Source organism: Triticum urartu, chromosome 7 (assembly GCF_003073215.2).
Source record: "Triticum urartu cultivar G1812 chromosome 7, Tu2.1, whole genome shotgun sequence".
In the NCBI taxonomy this organism is placed as follows: Eukaryota; Viridiplantae; Streptophyta; class Magnoliopsida; order Poales; family Poaceae; genus Triticum; species Triticum urartu.
This window is the reverse complement of record NC_053028.1, coordinates 493,743,562-493,763,898: the sequence shown is the minus strand read 5'-3', so window position 1 is coordinate 493,763,898 and position 20,337 is coordinate 493,743,562. Positions and strand designations below refer to the sequence as shown.

The following is a 20,337-nucleotide window of genomic DNA, read 5'->3' as shown; positions in this document are numbered from 1 at the left end:
ATGTGTATTGCATGAACCGGTCGACATAGTAGGCTTGCAGTTGCTGTCGCCCTATACCTGAAAGCTTTCTTTCAATCTTCATGCTCATGGTCGGTCGTTTATCTGCTCAGTAGGGTCAACTGCCGAACGGATCTCCAGACACGGGAGCCAGCGAAGCCCCTAAAGTGAAAGTAGTGGGAAGCCATTTCATCCGGAATCATCATGATTTAGAAAAGTGGGAAACGGCCTGCTCTAGTTAAAGTAGTGGTACTTCTTAACGAAGGGAACGTATGCACAAAATAATTCAGAAATTACAAGAAAATTCAAAAAATGCCGAAACTTTTTTGAAAACAAATATGATTGAGTATTGTACTTGTATAAAAAGTTTCGACAAGGAGTATCTTGCATGGCTTTCTTGGCGGAAAAAACAAATCAAACGCTATATACAAGTTATTGTTTCTTTTTACGGATGAATACAAGTTATTGTTCACAGTATTTGTCCTCGGAAGTTTGTTTTCTTGCGTTGAAGTCAACACAAGTTATTAGTTTTTTTTTTGCAGGGAACACAAGTTATTAGTTGGTGGAACTTCTTATACAAGTGCAATATTTGATCATATTTGTTTTCAAAACAAAATCGATTTAATTTTTATTTTGTATAGTTACTAAATAATTGTGTACATATAAGGTGCGCTGGGAGCCGGGTGCAGCAAGGTACTCCCTCCGTTCCGATTTACTCGTCGTGGTTTTAGTTCAAATTTGAACTAAAAGCACGACGAGTAAATCAGAACGGAGGGAGTATTTCTCTATTTGTTAAGGGATTACTTTTATTTATTTTTAGATAGTCAGGGGCTTTTTTAGAAGAGAAATAAGTTAACGCTTTAGTTGGAGCAATTCTAACAGAATGGTCGTATGAGCCGGATTGCCATAATAACTGCCAATATGATGTTTTTCACATGAAAAACACACTTGAGAGACCCCCTATGGCTCCGGGCCGCGACAATTTATGGAGTTCACTCCATAAACAAGCTGGCAACCTCTGTATTTCAAGGCGGGGTGGGCGAATATGGAGCTCGCTCCAAACTGAACCGTTGGTATAGGAGAAAGTTTTAGCTTCTTCATCCTCGCGTCGCGCGTGGGATTTGAAGCAGTCTGGCCTTGCATGCGCTACTGGCAAGCCACTCCATCGGATTCCCTTGGTCGTACTAGCGGCCATTCACTATAAAGTTGCAAAGTGAAGAAGTACCAGCAGTTAGCCTTGCAAAACAAATGAGATGTCTTGCAAGATTTTGATGTTGGCCAAGATCCAAAGTAGCAATGACAGATCCACGGATTTTGGGAGGCAACAACTTTCAAAATTATGGATCCTTACAATGCCCAAGGAATTGGTTGTGCCAAGCTGCAGGATAATTCTTCTACGTTCGGTGCATACAATCAACACTCCTTAGCATATGAGGTCAATCTTTTGTTTCATGCATTGCTAGAAGCATGGTCATGTCCTCACCATTGGGTGCTCGCATATAATGATATAATGTTCTATATAAACCTTCACCATTTTCCCGCAAAAAAAACCCTTCACCATTGTTTTGGCTATTGATATTGCATCTTCGATCATTTGTGGAGCGTCATCCATTGAATCTGCAGAAGAATCATATGCAAGCATCCAAAGTGCCGCGACAACCTTCTGAAAATTAGAAAAACTCAGGAGACTGGCGGCGATTCTCCGTTGTTGGAAGAAAGGTTCAACAACTTCCATGTCTGTGACGCCCCCGATTTGACCGTACACTAATCATGCATGCAAATGTGTACGATCAAGATCAAAGACTCACGGGAAGATATCACAACACAACTCTACAAATAAAATAAGTCATACAAGCATCATATTACAAGCCAGGGGCCTCGAGGGCTCGAATACAAGAGCTCGATCATAGACGAGTCAGCGGAAGCAACAATATCTGAGTACAGACATAAGTTAAACAAGTTTGTCTTAAGAAGGCTAGCACAAACTGGGATACATATCGAAAGAGGCGCAGGCCTCCTGCCTGGGATCCTCCTAACTACTCCTGGTCGTCGTCAGCGGGCATCACGTAGTAGTAGGCACCTCCGGTGTAGTAGGGGTCGTCGTCGACGGTGGCGTCTGGCTCCTGGGCTCCAATATATGGTTGCGACAACCAGGTAGAAGGGATAGAGGGAAAGAAGGAGAAAGCAACCGTGAGTACTCATCCAAAGTACTCGCAAGCAAGAAGCTACACTACATATGCATGGGTAAATGTGTAAAGGGCCATATCGGTGGACTGAACTGCAGAAAGCCAGAATAAGAGGGGGATAGCTAATCCTTTCGAAGACTACGCTTCTGGCAGCCTCCGTCTTGTAGCATGTAGAAGGGAGTAGACTGAATTCCTCCAAGTAGCATCGCATAGCATAATCCTAACCGATGATCCTCCCCTCGCCGCCCTGTGAGAGAGCGACCACCGGTTGTATCTGGCACTTGGAAGGGTGTGTTTTATTAAGTATCCGGTTCTAGTTGTCATAAGGTCAAGATACAACTCCAAGTCGTCCTGTTACCGAAGATCACGGCTATTCGAATAGATTAACTTCCCTGCAGGGGTGCACCACATAACCCAACACGCTCGATCCCATTTGGCCGGACACACTTTCCTGGGTCATGCCCGGCCTCGGAAGATCAACACGTCGCAGCCCCACCTAGACCAACAAAGAGGTCAGCACGCCGGTCTAAACCTAAGCGCCCAGGGGTCTGGGCCCATCGCCCTTAGCACACCTGCACGTTGCGTGGGCGGCCGGAAGCAGACCTAGCCTAGTGGCGTTCCAGTCCAATCCAGCGCGCGCCGCTCCGTCGCTGACGTCAAGAAGGCTTCGGCTGATACCACGACGCCGGGATACCCATAACTACTCCCGCGTAGATGGTTAGTGCGTATAGACCAAATGGCCAGACTCAGATCAAATACCCAGATCTTGTTAAGCGTGTTAAGTATCCGCGAACGCCGACCAGGGCCAGGCCCACCTCTCTCCTAGGTGGTCGGAACCTGCCCTGCCGCTCCGCCTCAAAACTCCACTCGCGGGTGCTCCTCAAGCCGACCCATTTTTAGTCACCACATGTATCATGTATAAAGTATAGTATATACCCGTGATCAACTCCCGTGTGATCACGGCCCGATAGTATAGCATGGCAGACGGACAAGGATGTAGGGCCACTGATGATAAACTAGCATCCTATACTAAACATTAGGATTGCAGGTAAAGGTATCAACAGTAGTAGCAAGGACAGGCTATGCATCAGTATAGGATTAACGGGAAACAGTAACATGCTACACTACTCTAATGCAAGCAGTAAGAGAAGAGTAGGCGATATCTGGTGATCAAAGGGGGGGCTTGCCTGGTTGCTCTGGCAAGAGAGAGGGGTCGTCAACACCGTAGTCGTACGGGGTAGCAGCGGCGTCGATCTCGGTGTCTAGAGAGAGAAGAGGGGGAAGAAACAATAAATATAATGCAAGCATATGCATAGTGAAGCATGACATGACAAGTAGCGATGCTAGGCGTGCCCTAACGTGGTATGAGGTGGTACCGGTTAAGGGGGGAAACATCCGGGAAAGTATTCCCGGGGTTTCGTGTTTTCGGGCAGAGGAGCCGGAGGGGGAAAGTTGCGGGTTCGATAGGTTAGGGGTGTGTGGCGGACGAACGGACTGCGTATCCGGATTCGTCTCGTCGTTCTGAGCAACTTTCATGTTGAAAATATTTTAATCCGAGTTACGGATTAAAAGATATGATTTTCTAAAGATTTTATTAATTTCTGGAATTTAATTAATTATTTAATCCAACATTATCCAGAATAGTAAATGATGACGTCAGCATGACATCAGAATGATGTCAGCAGTCAACGTTGACCATTGACCTGGTCAACCTGTCAGGTGGGTCCCACCTGTCAGGGGCTGTTACCTAATTAACTACTGTTTCGTTAATTTAATTATCTAATTAGATTAATTTAAACAGGATTAATTAACTTAATTAATTTAGTTAATTAATTAATTAATTAATTAAATTCATTTTTATTATTTGTTTTACTTATATATTTATTAATTTATTATTATTATTATTATTATTTTTAAAACCATTTTATTATTATTACTTATTTCATTTTCGTTCACAGGGGGGTGGGCCCCGTTTGTCTGAGGCACAGAGGCCTTGCGGGTCGGGCGTGCGGGCGTAGGGGCGGGCGCCGGCCCGAGCCAAAGGAGGCGCTGGGGCAACGGGGGCTGCGGCGAGGTGCGCTGGGCGCAGCGGGCGCCCGCACTGGATGCAACCAGTCGGGGCCACGACGAGAGAGGGGGGGTTCGCCGGCGTGGCAGTGGCGAGGCCACGGCGGGAAAAATGGGAGGAGCAGGGCGCGGGCGCGGTCGCCGGTATGGGGGAGCCACAGCGAGGAGGTGGCTGGCCGGAGCGGGGCGGGCACGGAGCGGAATGGCGGACGGCGGCGGCCACCGCAGGCATCGTGCGGCCACGGGGAGGAGGGGGGAGAGGGCGCGGCCACGGGCGCGAGGGCCACGGTGAGCGCGGGGCGCGTGCGCGCGCACGGCCAGGGCGCAGCTGGCGCGTGCGGCCCACGGCGGGGCGGCAACGGCGTAAGGGGGGGGGGGGTACGGCGCCGGTGACGGAGAAGGGAGAGGAGGGAGCTCACGGGGGGGAGTAGGGTAACGGCAGTGGGCTCGGGGACGGTCGGGTGGGTCCGATGAGGGAGAGGACGAGGACGACGTCGGCGGTGGTTGCGCGGGCTTCGGGCGGCGGCGCCCAATCGGCGAGGGGGGGCGCGGATCGATCCGGCGACCTCGGGGTTGGTGACGGGGCGAGGCGACGGCGGCGATGCGGGTGGGGGCTGGCGGAGCGCCGGCGTTGGGTGGTTCGGGGGGGGGGACGGCGGTGGTCTCCTCCCGATCCAGATCGGGGGAGAGGGGGATATTTCGGGGAGGGGGAGTGGGGGCTGTCGGTGGGGAGTGGGGGGAGGAGTGGATAAGGGAGAGGACGTGGGGGCCGACCTGGGCCGGCCTGGTTGGCCCGATGGCCAGCTGGGCCGCGGTCCAGCAGGGTGGGGGCTTCTCTTTCCTTTTTTGTTAGTTTAGTTTTTCTCTTTTGTATTTTCTTTTCTTTTATTTATTTTCTTTTCTGTTTTATTTTAAGTTCCCTTTTATTATAGTTTTATAAAAACACTAGCACCTAAATTTGTATTTATAAATATACTACTGCCACCTTAATTCTCAACCGAAAATAAAATAGTTTAATATTTTATAAAATTCAATAGGCATGTATTTAATTGTTTTAACTACTGTTTTAATTATCTTAGAGCCTTTAAACACTTTATCAAAGTTTGGTTTCTCCACCATAATTACCTATGCATTATTTAGTTCACTCCGAACATTTTAGTTTTAAAGTTTGGAAACTTTTGTTGTTTGCCTATGTTTTAAATTTGAATTTGAATCGGGTTCGAATCAACGTGAGTTTAATCACAGTAATGGAGGTGACGTGGCATCATTAGCTTGGGATTACTGTAGTCTAATTATCCGGGCGTCACAATGTCACCAGCAATTCGATGAAATAGTCGTTCGGTCATGCAAAAAGCGTCGTTGGAACACATACCGCAGGAAGGTACTGCCTGGCACAAAAAGTAGTCCTGCATCAACCGGCTATGGCCTCTAATTCTATTCCGATAAAATATATAACAACCAACTTGCGATTCGGATGATTCCTTATCTACCCCCGGATGCTATCTATTCAGCAACCATCAATATGACCGTGTCTTCTTCGGCGTCAAGCATTTGCACTCTCGAAGTAAGAGCTCGAATCCAAGGACGAATCATCGAAAAACATAAGCTCCACCATTGAATCCATCTACAAAATAATGTGAATTGTATGTCATCTACGCGAATCTATAAACCCCTAAACTAAATCTACGAGAAAAAATTGCAAAAATACTTCGAGGTCGCATGATGGAAGGGGTGGGGCGGCCGAACAGTGGATAGAAGGCGTGAGGCTACTGCGAGCATGGGAGGTTCGAGAATGGCTCAGCGGAGGCCACAACCTAGTTCTTGATGTGTGGCTGGTTATTCGGCTTTGATCTTCATGCGACTTCTTGTGGCAGCTATGTTGGTGGTCGCAAGACGAAACCGGTGTCACTTGCTCATGAAGAAGTGATGGCGATGACACCAACGCCCAACCTCGATGATGTTTTACTGCAGTGGTGTGCGCGTGTGATGTGGTGTATCTTTGTATGCCCCTGATCAGTGAATTGTGACGTTTTTTGTTCGATTTTCCGCTAATTAGAGCATCTCCAACAAACGTTTAATATTGGCGCCGCGCCCAAAAAATCACAAGTTTAGCGCGCGCGAAGTTAAAAAAGCGGACGTTGTATAATAGAGCACGCTGTAAAAAGTGTTCAGCGTGCCGGACGAAACTGGATCGCAAGCCGTATATTTAGCGCTTGAGCTCCAGCGCGCTGAACTTCTCACGCACGTGAAAAGTGTCTTGTGCGTCCGGAGCCGCCGTTGGCCTCCTCGCATGCGCGCGCCAGCTCGCCAGCCGGCCACGGGCGGGGCGGACCGCGGCCACGGCCATGGCGGCGGGGGGGAGGGAGGAGCGCAGGCGCGGCCAAGGCCACGGCGGCGGCGGGCCGGGAGGGGCGTAGGCGCGAGCCCGGCCACGACGGCGGCAGGATGGGAAGGAGCGCAGGCACGGGTCCGGCCACGACGACGGCAGGGCGTGGGCGCGGCGGGCCACGGCCACGAGCGGCACCGCGCGAGCGCGGCGGGTCGCGGCCACGGCCACGAGCGAGAGGGCGCGGGCGCGGCGGGCCGCGACCACGGCCACGAGCGGGAGGGCGCGGGTGTGGCCACGACGGTGGCAGGGCGGGCGCGGCCACGACCACAACGGTGGCGGGGCTGGGAGGAGCGCGGCCACGGCCACGACGAGGCGCAACGCGGCCACAGCCACGGGCGGCACGGCCACGACGAGGCGCAGCGCGGCCACAGCCACGGGCGACACGGCCACGACGAGGCGGAGCATGCCCATGGCCATGACGAGGCGGAGCGTGGCCACGGCCACGGCAGGGCGAGCTAGATACGGACGCGCATGGTTAATTTTGGACGCCTGTTGGAGTTGCTACTATTGCTAATTGGGCAGTATATTTTTGAGCATCTGCTGGAGATACTCAGTTGTCCGGCGCTATAAAACGCTATTTTGGCGTTATAAAAAAATTTAGCACGCGCGGTTATATAGAGCGTCTGTTAGAGATGCTCTTAATCAAACAACTCTCTTCTCCTTTAATCAACAGAAATGACATTTCTTTTGTCTCGTTTTAAGAAAAACTCAACTAACCAATTTCGTATGAATTTTATTCGTTCCATGCCGTCGATCGCAGGAAAAGAAAATGTGCACTAGGACGTCTTCAGAACACGTAGCAATACTGCTACTGTAACCGATAACCTTGTCAATCCACCAAAAGAACCTTTCACCGCTCTCTCCCTTCCATTGTTTTATGCACCAAGGCATCCATCCCAAATTCCCACGCCACGAATCACTCGGAGGCTCGGAGCAGCAAGTCAATCACGCCTTTGGTGGTTTGGTTTGGTTGGCTCGTAGGCGGTGGCCAGCAGCCACGCGTGCCGCTGGAAGAGGCAGCACCACTCCTATAGTGTTTTTCCTTTCTCTACCTATCGGTTTATAGCCACTAGTCCAGAGCAAGAGCTGCACGTGTCCGGGCGGAGCTTTCCAGCAAACCCTGCCGCGGTTGGCGTGTCGTCCTCGGCGGCCGCCACATCGCGCGTAACGCCAGGAATCCGCACTGCATCTCCGTGTGCGGCCAGGGCTGTGCCGACGGATTCCCTGCCCCGTTACTTTGCCGTCGACAGAGCTAAATGGCTAGGCGCACATGGAGTTGCTACCGGCTAGTGGTCAACAACACTGAAGATTTTTTTTCTGCGGAGTGAGCGTAAAAGCACTGTATTAAGATAATTCGAAACATTGCAGCTAAACCTTATAAAGAATAAACTTTTTTAAAAAATGACCCACAAATGATTGCGCCCTCCAACAGAGCAGGTGGTGTGTCGTTGCCTCCTTCGTTTCACTGATGACTGACGAAATCAGCTGAACCTTGTTTTTGTAAAGTCAGAAAGTCATCAAACAAATAACCAAGAGAAAAACCAATGTTGCCGCTGCATCGGAAGGATCGTCTTCTTTCTTCTGCGCGCCAGCTCATGTGAGCACGCGATGGGTAGTAAAATCCGAAAAAAATATAAAACATTTCAAAAAATTGATTTTTTTGGTGATACTATTGGCAAAAGTTCTAAGTGCTTGCAAAATTTTATTGCGAAATGACATTCGTGAAAGTCATGAAAAAACCCCCAAAATCAGCACTCCAAAATGTTTCTGAAAAGAACACTTTTGGAGCATCAATTTTTTTTGCTACGACTTCCACAAATGTTATTTCGTGATGAATTTTTGTGTGCACTGAGAACTTTTGTCAATGTTTTCACCAAAAGAAAATCAGAATGTTTTGTTTGATTTTTTTGGATTCTACTGTTCATCCAAGCTCATTTGAGCTCGAGCTTAGAAACAACACGTCCCTATATTTCATTTCTTTTGATGGCAAGTATTAGTTAGAAGGAATGGAGCAAAGGAAACATTTCTTTTATCATAAATTTCTTCAAAACAATTATAATATTTTGAGAGTACATCTTCACAAAGATCAATGCAAGCGTATACAAATGGTGTGATAACATTACAACCTTATTCATGTTTATGGTCTGACCTTGACTTGACCATGTTAATTTTTGTGTTTTTTGTTCCTATGAATCAAAGTAACTCTATTTTTTATATATATTTTGTTGTTTTGTACAAGCATTTCTACTATTTTTTGATAGTTTTATATTACCGCAAGCTCACCATCATGCAAATCAAAGATGCTCTTACAAGGATCAGATTTTCAATGTGCTACCAATATACTCTCTTCTTCTCAAACGATATGCCATTTAACTATTTTCTTATGAAAATCCTTTGGATCATAGGATTGGGATTACTAAATTTTCATAGAGTCCATCACCATGTATCTATTCCATAGAAATCTCAACTTGAGTTCAAATCTTATTTTATTTTCCTTTAAAAATTAAAATTCATTTTTGCTCTACCCCTCTCCTCAACTCTCCGGAAATCCCATATTTATTTCAGAAAGACACATCTTGTAGAATTTCGTGTTTTGAAATTCTGTAGAATTCTACTCCCTCTGTAATTTTGTCAACGTAATTTTGTTTTTTTATTTCTAAGCTTTTTTGAATGTTATTTCTACGTTTTTAAACTACTATGTACTCTTCTGTAAAGAAATATAAGAGTGTTTATATTACTCTACTATTACTACCTAAAATTTGTGACGAAAAGCAACAATTTCCCGGGTGCACGTAGCACCTGCTCCACCACTGAAAAGGCGGCAGCACGCCGTCACGGCCCCTAAAGGCATCTTCAATGGTTGTAAGATAGTTGTAGAGAAATTTTATCACATAGAATTTTTGATGATGTGTCATATAATAAATGAGGAAAGAGAGAAAGGTTGTATGTACATGAACCAACACCCTTTGCACAAGCTCCAATGTAGAATGAGAGATCATTTTATTTATTATTTCATATTTTATTGAGCAAACTACATACATTTCATTGAAGTTGTTGTATGTTAAGATGTTGATTAATGACATGGCATATTTTACCAACAAGCTAACATACAAAACTGTTAGAGATGCCCTGACGGCCCGTCCCACTCGCTCCGTATTCTAGAGATCTCCATCCATCCACCGATGAGAAAAAGGCAGCCAAGGCGCACACTCCCACCACACACCGCGCGCTTTACGAGAGCAGAGGGGAACTCGTGCTTAGCTTTCCTGTAGCTTCGTTTGCTCCATCCATGGCCGATCCAGCCGAGGAGACCGTCGCCGCGCCCCCGCCGACCCCGGCAGCGCCCGCCGAGGGCGCCCCGCCGCTGTCGGCGGAGCCGCCGGCTAGCACCGACGCCTCGCCGGAGAAGGCGGCCCCGCCTGCGCCTGCGCCGGACACGACGGTCAGGTCTCGCGGGTTCAGGCTGCTCGGCGAGGACACCTCCGTGCACAAGGTGCTAGGTGGCGGCAAAAGTACGAGCCCTCCGTTCCTTTTCCTTTTACCTTTACTAGTATTTATTTTCCCTTTTATTAGTAGTACCTACTCCTTAATCTGTGGCAGTGAGTACTGGATTTGTTTGATTTTTCAAGTATTTGTTCGCACCACAGGCTGGCGGTTTCCATTTTGAGTGCGCATGGTGGTTCAGTTGGGAAGGGTTTAGGCGTTTAGCCAGATAGAACCTCCATTTCCAAAGAGAAAAATAACTAAGAAGTACCTGCGCGGTAGTTGCTTACTTCTGATTTCTTCGGTCCTTGATACGTGTTCTAATTAACATCGGTTTAGATCTTCGAGTATCTGCGATTGTTTCGCTGTAGTAGTTGTCGTTGTCTAATTTGAGGTTGGGTGCTCAATTTGTGTACTGCGGACTGCAGATAGCGTGAGCAATATAAACGTTTGCTCAGTCCACATAGCTAATTATGAAATAACAAGATAATAAGACTCCTTTTACCCCAAGAAAGCACCCACCTATAATTCTCTGATTTAGTGGATGGTTGTTTTTTGAGTCCTTCGGCCTGCAGATAATCAACGCAGTTACGTCACTAATATGAAATAAATGGGCATGCTGTCACTCGAGGTTTTACTTGTTGCCTTTTAGGCCGAATACAGTCTTGCTACCTTCTAGGCTGAACAAACTGTCCAATCCATGAGCTGTTGACCCAGACCACTTGTTTTCGCTTTATCTTTGTGGGATACTGCTCTGAAGCCTTGTAATTCATATGAATGATTCAAAGTATGTCGCTACTAGTAGGCGGCATATGATGAAATCGGTTAAATTGAAATGGAGAAATCTGAAATTCGTTTCCCCCCAAAATTAACTAACCTGCTTCCTTGGTAATTCAAAAGCCTAGAGAAGATATTCAAAAGCTTTGTACAGCTTTCTTGTTGACCCAGTAGATCTTATGTTAAGTGTGAAATAGGAAGACGAGCCTACCTGTTGGAATCAGCATCCTTTTATCCAGTTTAGTATGGATGTATGATGCCCTGGAAGAATTGTAATGATTCTTGTTGGTGACTTTTTGCAAGTGGCAACATCAACTATACTGTAACCAGGAATCCGCACTTGAATTTGGTGCTCGTGAATCTACTTTATTAAAATCCACATGGACTTGTCAACCATCTTTCAGAAAAGAAAAGAAAAACATGGAACTTGTGAAACATCTTTTGAAAAAGAAAAGATATGGACTTGTGAACCTATGTAGTCCACTTGGCTGAAGTTGAAGTATCTATTATTACCTTCTAGAACATTTTTGCCAAACAAAATACAGTTTGCAACTTGATCTAAGCGATATTACGTGATATGTTGCATACAGAGCGATCCTTAAAGCATACCTTTGATACTAGCAGAAGTATAGCTGATCCTTGGGGAGGCATCCTCTTATCTCCGATGATGCTACTTTCTTTGTTGTTGAAGGGGGAATAGGTTCATTTTTTCTGGAAGTTCAGGAAAGGTGGATTAGGAACCAGAGTGTTAGTTTCAACCCCTCAGGATTGGAGGAGAGATATACCAGATAATACACGAAGGCACAATTTTATTCTAACAGAAGTGTAGCCCATACAGGATTCCAGCACCGGCTGTGGTTGGTCTGTTCCTTTTTTGGGCTTGGTGGTCCCGTGACCAGTTTACCACAACCGCTTCCTTCTAAGGGCCTGCTTGGTTTGCGACTAAATTTGCTATAGTTTGCCACACTAGTTTTGCTACACTTGCCTTACCTAGGTGTTCAAATTCTTAGCCACACTTTTGCTTGCCTTAGGGAATCTTGCCACACTTTGTGTACTAGTACGCGGGCACGTGCATAGCACGTACAAAGTTCAATTCGTGAAAACAGATCTCCCACGCTGATTTTTTTCTGCAAAAAAGAAGTCCTTGAAAAGTCTAACAAATCAACAATTCTGTTCTGTTTGTATGTAAAGTTATCATGACAGCTATCCTAATTTCACTAATCAAAATGTCCTAGTCACATTTTTTCTTCCAAGAAAAATATTTTCATGGTTGCAAAACTTGGTAACATAAATTTTTGTCCATCTCATGTATTTGTGCAGTGTGATAGATGACTTAACCATTGTGCTATCATATACATGTCGTATTCCCTAAAGAAATGCTATTTCATGGACGGACTGGATGCAAAGCTACCAGTACTTTGATACGCTCTAGGAGAAGGATGGAGATGGGAGTACAGGACTGAAAGTCTGGCGTGACTGCGGTTTGCTGCGCTGCAGGTCCATCAGTCCATGGCCGGACAGCGTCCTTCTATCTACGTGGCCCAACCTTGCAGTGCACAAACGCGACGTCCTGCAATAAACAATTCGGGTGGGCCTAGATTTCTCTAGAATGAACAACCAGCTGCATGGTGGATACTGTAGACGCGAATCCATGCATTCTGAACCATAGGATTGACCCTATCGATGGCTGAAATTACTTCTTAGGCCCATCTTTCAAATTTTCAAAATTGGCACACTATATAGTAGTATAGATTTGACATGTGGGGTTCATTTCTCATAAAAAGAGATCTTGCCTTACATATGGCTAGAACCAAACACTCACCTAACTTGGTCAAACTTGCCTAATTTGAATTGTGGCAATGTGTGGCTAGGAACTGAACGGCCCCTAAATCAACTAGTGGCATCTGCACCTAGACATTTCTAATTGCTTCAAGTAGTATGTACCAGTACTTTCAAATTTTAAAATAAGAACTCTTCTTAATTCTTTTGCGCATGTACAGATGGTTTCCAGTGAGAAACCCGAACTACAGGGGCCTAAGCCAGTCTCCTAAACTAGCTGATATCATTTGGATTTTGTCACCGTCTGATGTTTTGGCATGCCACCTTGTTCAAAAGGGCAGTAGAAAATGGGGATACAGTATAGAGTGGTAAACAGAAGGATGGAAAGGCGTCATTGTCAAGCAGTGCTTGTAGCAAAACTGCAAAAGAGGGGAAAATATCTTCAAAGGCGGTAGAATTCAAATGTGATCCATGATATTTTACATGAAGGCCCTACTACAAGATCTCCAATTGTTGATTGTGAGTCCGAATAGTCGGAATTTGCATTCTCCAAGTTGTCAGTAGGGGCATCCGCAGGGTGGATCGTATGGGTTTCAACTCTAGCCTACCCCAACTTGTTTGGGGCTGAAAGGCTTTGTTGTCGTTCATTGGAAAACATACTACTATGTATATTTAAATGTGAATTTGACACTTATGAAAGAGTGGTGACCCTACAGCCTACACTAGTCATAGATTCATGACTCTAAAATATCAAAACTACACATCAAATCGTGGAGATATTCAGAAATATCAAAACTACACATCAAATCGTGGAGATATTCAGAATACCGGACGTAAAATTTGCAGGCCTACAGAATTTTTAGTTCTTTTCTTATTACCCTGCCATTTGGCAATCACAAATTGATATATTGGGCGATCCATAAATACTTCTAAAATTATCCTCTTATATGTCTTCAGAGGTTTTGTTGTTGTTCTTAAGAATAATGTTGTGATCTTTGCATGTGAGAATGGTGAAGTATTTTTCTTCTACTATAGCAACAATAGCTCTCTTGATTGTTTAAAAAAAAGTAGCCCCCTTGATGACTAAGACATGACATTCATGGCAAAATTATGAAGTCGGAGCTGCACTATTACAATTCTGATTGCTCTGTTTGTTGGTTTGTTTTGGTGAACTCCTGTGCAGCTGCTGATGTGCTGTTATGGAAGGACAAGAAAACAACTGCTGTAGTGATCGGTGGAACAACTGTCATATGGGTTCTATTTGAAGTGCTTGATTACCACCTCTTAACTCTGCTATCCCATGTGATGATTGGTGTGCTGGCCATCTTGTTTGTGTGGTCCAAAGCTATGACCTTCATCAAGAAGTAAGTGATATATATTGTGATCTTCTACATGTTCTGGTTGGTACCGCTTCCGTATTTCATCAAGTGTTACTTCTCCAGGAGTCCGCCGGATATTCCTGTGGTCGAGATACCTGAAGACCTCGCTGTGAATGTATCGCGGGCATTACGCAGCGATGTCAACAGATCACTTCACTTGTTGCGGGAGATTGCAATGGGACATGATCTGAAGAAATTCCTTGGTGTACGTTTTCTGCCATCAAAACTATACATCATAGTTTTGAACTGTTCAGCTTTTTTGCTTGATGGTATCTAATACTAGTAACTCCTGCATTTTCCAGGTGATTGCTGGTCTCTGGGTTCTTTCAGAAGTGGGAAGCTGCTGTGATTTCCTCACCTTGATATACATTGGTAATGCATTTTGTACTTGTTCTACAGCATTGTCGATCGAGACCCTGCATGTTATAAGCTATTGAGCTGATATAGTTGAGATCTCTTAACAGCTGTCCTGATGATCCACACGGTGCCGATCCTGTACGACAAGTACCAGGACAAGGTGGACCACTTCGCCGGAAAGGCTCACACCGAGGCGTGCAAGCACTACGAGGTGCTGGACCAGAAGGTTCTGAGCAAGATACCCCGAGGGCCGGCGAAAACCAAGAAGACCTAGAATGCTGGGTGTCTCACGTGCATGCTGGGTCGTTCGTGGTTGCGTGATCCATATGCGTAATGCGGCGAGACGTCAGTCGTCTTACGGCCTTGCCTTCTGCTCAGCATTGTATTAGCTATTTGTATATGCAACTCTGAAAACTTCGAACCGCTACCTTTCTACTACCGCAGTCGCTTGTAGATACCTGTCCTGCCACCTGTGTGTATGCGCGGCAGATGTGTTCCGTGTGGATGTTCTTAGTGGAAGCCCTGCCGAATGGATGTTCTTTAAAGAAAATAACCTGCTGAATGCTGCCAGTTTCAGTGCCATTTGTTCACTACCTGTAGTGCCCAGGCGGATCCCGATCTAGAATTGGGGATGAGGGAGGAGAGAACAGAGTAGATGAGAGGCTTGGAGAAGGGGAAAGGAAGACTCGATCAACACTCGCTGCCTCTTTCTCTTGTGAGCCGTACATATGTAGCTGCCCCACTGGGCCACCCTTACAAGGCCGCAGCCCAATCACAAACCCACGCACACACTCGACCCGAGCCCAACAGTGGGTTGTAGGTTCAGATAACTGAACTGCACTTGGTTAGTCCGCTGCAGGTGCATTAGCAGCATCTGCAGACGTGATGTTGCTTCCCTTTTGCGATGCAGACTCTTTCCAAATGCAAGCGGATGGGTACCGATGACGAAGGGCGTCAGTCTTCCCAGGCTGTAGCCGATGGTGGCATGTTCGCCCATTGAACTTGCAGTTGCACCACCGGGGCATCATCTTTCTTCATCATGCGCTGTTGTAGAATTGCCACTGGTTCGGTTTGCTCTCTGGTGAGGTCTGGTACTCGTGGCAGTTCAGAGAACACCGGAGTATAGTCAGGAGCAAACGGCTTCAATTGAGAGACGTGAATACCGGGTGGATGCTGCTGTTTGGGGGAAGTTGCAGTTGATACGCCAGCGTGCCAATGCGTTATGTTACCAGGAAGGGACCGAAGAACTTGTAGGCGAGCTTCTTGCAGGGGCGATTGGCGACAGAGGACCGTGCATATGGCTGCAACTTGAGAAGGACTTGTTCGCCAACGTCGAATGCTCGTTTCGCTCGGTGTCGATCCACTTGTTTCTTGAAGCGAGCTTGGGCACGCGCTAGCTGTGCACGCAGCAGGTCTGTGTGCGCAGTCCAGTCCAGGTCGCCGGACGCCGCGTCACCGGGGAGCGCGGTGCTCAGGTGTGGTAAACCCCCCCAGGTTGGGCTCTCTGCCGTACAACGCCTTGAAGGGAGAGCAATTCAGGAAGGCGTGATGTGCCGAATTGTACCAGAACTCCGCCGTCGATAGCCACTTGCGCCAGTGCCGCAGCGTGTCGTGGACTGCACACCGCAGGTACATCTCCAGGCACTGATTGACGCGCTCGGTTTGGTCGTCCGTCTGGGGATGGTCGCGGTGGAGTAGAGTAGTTTGGTTCTAGCAACGGCGAGCAATTCGCGCCACATTGCGCTCGTGAAGATCTTGTCGCGGTCGGAGACGATCGAATGTGGGACGCCATGGAGCTTGATGATGTGCTCCCAGAAGGCGCGAGCGACATGAACGGCGGTGAAGGGATGATGAAGCGGCACGAAGTGAGCGTACTTGGTCAGCTGATCGACGACGACCATGATTGCGTCGGAGCCTTCAGACTTCGTTAGCCCTTCCAGGAAATCCATGGTCAACTCCTGCCATGGTTCCGTGGGAATTGGAATGTGTTGGAGCCCGGCAGGGTGCGTGTGCTCGTGCTTGGCGTGTTGGCACACGACGCACTGCCGGACGAAATCTTCCACGACACGCTTCAGCCCGGGCCAGGCGAACAGCTTGCGGACGCGGTGGTAGGTGGCCGTGGCGCCGGAGTGACCACCCACTGCACTGTGATGGAGCGCGGCGATGAGTTTGGTCTGCAACGCAGAGTTTGCGCCAATCTAGAACCGGCCATGCTACCTGATGACGCCGTTCTGCAATGTGCGTCCTTGGTCGTCGGTGGTGGTGACCGCGAGCTTGGCCAGCAGCTCTTGCGCGTCAGGATCAGTTTCGTAGGAGTTGGCCACCTCCTGGAGCCATTGGGGCTAGCATAGAGAGAGAGCGTCGAGCGCGAGAAGATGGCCGACGCGGGACAACGCGTCCGCTGCTCCATTGTCGACGCCTTTCTTGTAGCGGAAGGAGAACTGTAGACCCAGCAGCTTGGACATGGCTTTCCGCTGGAGGTCCGTAGCCAGCTGCTGATAAGTAAGCGCACACAGGCTCTTGTGGTCAGTGACGATCTCGAACGGAGCGTGATGCAAGTACGGCCGCCACTTGTTGATCGCCATCATCACCGCCAAGAACTCCTTCTCGTAGGTGGACAGCTTCTGATTCTTGACGCCCAAGGCCTTGCTGAGGTATGCGACGGGGTGGCCGTTCTGTGTGAGCATCGCCCCCACGCTGGTGTCGCACGCATCAGTCTCGATCGCGAATGGCTTGGCGAAGTCGGGGAGTGCCAGCACGGGCGTGCTCACCATGGCTTGCTTCAGCAGCTCGAACGCTTGTTGCGCCTTGTCGTTCCAGGCAAAACCTTTCTTCGTCAGGAGCTGGGTCAGCGGCTTCGCGATGATGTCGTAGTGGGGAACAAATTTGCGGTAGTAGCCGGTCAGGCCGAGGAAGCCGCGGAGCTCGGTGGCCGTCGTGGGCACGGGCCAGGCCTGCATGGCGCTGGTCTTGGTCGTGTCGGTGGCTGATACGTCCATTTTGCATCATGCTTTTATATCGATATTTATCGCATTATGGGCTGTTATTACACATTATGTCACAATACTTATGCCTATTCTCTCTTATTTTACAAGGTTTACATAAGGAGGGAGAATGCCAGCAGCTGGAATTCTGGGCTGGAAAAGGAGCAAATATTAGAGACATATTCTGCACAACTCCAAAAGTCATGAAACTCCACAAAAGTTATTTTTGGAAATAATAAAAAATACTGAGCGGAAGAAATACGTCAGGGGGGCACCACCTGTCCACGAGGGTGAGGGGCACGCCCTACCCCCCTGGGCGCCCCCCTGCCTCGTGGGCCCCCTGTTGGTCCTCCGGTGTCCATCTTCTGCTATATGAAGTCTTTTGTCCGAAGAAAAATCATAAGCAAGCTTTCGGGACGAGACTCCGTCGCCACGAGGCGGAACCTTGGCGGAACCAATCTAGGGCTCCGGCAGAGCTGTTCTGTCGGGGACACTTCCCTCCGGGAGGGGGGAATCATCGCCATCATCATCACCAACGCTCCTCTCATCGGGAGAGGGCAATCTCCATCAACATCTTCACCAGCACCATCTCCTCTCAAACCCTAGTTCATCTCTTGTATCCAATTCTTGTCTCATAGTCTGGGATTGGTACCTGTAGGTTGCTAGCAGTGTTGATTACTCCTTGTAGTTGATGCTAGTTGTTTTATTTGGTGGAAGATCACATGTTCAGATCCTATATGCATATTAATACCCCTCTGATTATGAACATTAATATGCTTTATGAGTAGTTACGTTTGTTCCTGAGGACATGGGAGAAGTCTTGCTATTAGTAGTCATGTGAATTTGGTATTCGTTCGATATTTTGATGAGATGTATGTTGTCTATCCTCTAGTGGTGTTATGTGAACGTCGACTACATGACACTTCACCATTATTTGGGCCTAGAGGAAGGCATTGGGAAGTAATAAGTAGATGATGGGTTGCTAGAGTGACAGAAGCTTAAACCCTAGTTTATGTGTTGCTTCGTAAGGGGCTGATTTGGATCCATATGTTTCATGTTATGGTTAGGATTACCTTAATACTTTTGTTGTAGTTGCGGATGCTTGCAATAGAGGTTAATCATAAGTGGGATGCTTGTCCAAGTAAGGACAGAACCCAAGCACCGGTCCACCCACATATCAAATTATCAAAGTACCGAACGCGAATCATATGAATGTAATGAAAACTAGCTTGACGATAATTCTCATGTGTCCTCGGGAGCGCTTTTCTTTATATAAGAGTTTGTCCAGGCTTGTCCTTTGCTACAAAAAGGATTGGGCCACCTTGCTGCACTTTATTTACTTTTGTTACTTGTTGCTTGTTACAAATTATCCTATCACAAAACTATCTGTTACCTATAATTTCAGTGCTTGCAGAGAATACCTTGCTGAAAATCGCTTATCATTTCCTTCTGCTCCTCGTTGGGTTCGACACTCTTACTTATCGAAAGGACTACGATAGACCCCCTATACTTGTGGGTCATCAAGACTCTTTTCTGGCGCCGTTGCCGGGGAGTGAAGCGCCTTTGGTAGGTGGAATTTGGTAAGAAAAAATTTATATATTGTGCTGAAATTTACTATCACTTGTTACTATGGAAAGTAATCCTCTGAGGGGCTTGTTCGGGGTATCTTCACCCCGACCAGTAGAGCAAAGAGTTGCTCCTGAACCTACTGAACCTACTGAAGATGAAAATGTTCACTTTGAAATTCCTTCGGGTATGTTAGAAAAATTGCTAGCTAATCCTTTTGCAGGAGATGAAACAAAGCATCCTGATGAGCACCTAATATATGTGGATGAAGTTTGTGGATTATTTAAGCTTGTAGGTGTGCCCGGTGATTTTGTTAAGAAGAAGGTCTTCCCTTTATCTTTGAAGGGAGATGCATTGACATGGTATAGTCTATGTGATGATACGGGATCATGGAACTATAGACGATTGAAATTGGAATTTCATCAAAAGTTTTATCCTATGCATCTTGTTCATCATGATCGCAATTATATATATAATTTCTGGCCTCGTGAAGGAGAAAGCATCGCTCAAGCTTGGGGAGGCTTAAATCAATGTTATATTCATGCCCCGATCATGAGCTCTCAAGAGAAATAATTATTCAAAAATTTTATGCTCGGCTTTCTTAATAACAATCGCACCATGCTCGATACTTCTTGTGCTAGCTCTTTTATGATGAAGACTGTTGAATTCAAATGGGATTTATTGGAAAGAATTAAACGCAACTCTGAAGATTGGGATCTCGATGAAAGTAAGGAGTCAGGTATGACACCTAAGTTTGATTGTGTTAAATCTTTTATGGATACCGATATTTTCCGTAAGTTTAGCACTAAATATGGACTTGACTCTGAGATAGTAGCTTCTTTTTGTGACTCTTTTGCTGCTCATATTGATCTCCCTAAGGAGAAGTGGTTTAAATACCATCCTCCCATAGAGGTAAAGGTAGCTGCACCTATTAAAGTTGAAGAAAAGACTATCACTTATAATGATCCTATTGTTCCTACTTCTTATGTTGAGAAACCACCTTTCCTGTTAGGTTAAAGGATCATGCTAAAGCTTCAACTGTGGTCCGTAAAAGCAATATTAGAACTTATACACCTCCTGAGCAAATCAAAGTTGAACCTAATATTGCTATTATTAAAGATCTCTTGTCTGATAATATTGATGGGCATGTTATTCATCTCTGTGATGAAACTGCTAGAATTGCCAAACCTTGTGCTAAAGATAAACATAGACCTATGGTAGGCATGCCTGTTATTTCTGTTAAAATAGGAGATCATTGTTATCATGGCTTATGTGATATGGGTGCTAGTGCTAATGCTATACCTCATGACTTATACAAAGAAATTAAGCATGATATTGCACCTACCGAGTTAGAAGATATTGATGTTACCATT

At 46.7% G+C, this 20,337-nt stretch overlaps 1 protein-coding gene across 1 annotated transcript; it reads left to right on the top strand.

The window, feature by feature from the left end:
- Positions 1 to 9,836: 9,836 nt before the first annotated feature.
- Positions 9,837 to 14,990, top strand: LOC125519904 (reticulon-like protein B2). The gene is made up of 5 exons (XM_048684685.1): positions 9,837 to 10,151; positions 13,862 to 14,042; positions 14,121 to 14,262; positions 14,360 to 14,429; positions 14,522 to 14,990. The coding sequence occupies exons 1-5, from the start codon at positions 9,929 to 9,931 to the stop codon at positions 14,686 to 14,688; spliced, it is 783 nt and encodes a 260-aa protein (XP_048540642.1). The 5' UTR covers positions 9,837 to 9,928; the 3' UTR covers positions 14,689 to 14,990.
- The last annotated feature ends 5,347 nt before the right edge of the window (positions 14,991 to 20,337 follow it).

What these genes read in the sequence shown, in the direction of transcription:
- LOC125519904 (XM_048684685.1), top strand. Translation starts at nt 9,929, where the DNA reads ATGGCCGATCCAGCCGAGGAGACCGTCGCCGCGCCCCCGCCGACCCCG. An exon ending in GGTGCTAGGTGGCGGCAAAA is followed by an intron (nt 10,152 to 13,861) that starts GTACGAGCCCTC and finishes ACTCCTGTGCAG; the next exon opens with CTGCTGATGTGCTGTTATGG. An exon ending in ATCTGAAGAAATTCCTTGGT is followed by an intron (nt 14,263 to 14,359) that starts GTACGTTTTCTG and finishes TGCATTTTCCAG; the next exon opens with GTGATTGCTGGTCTCTGGGT.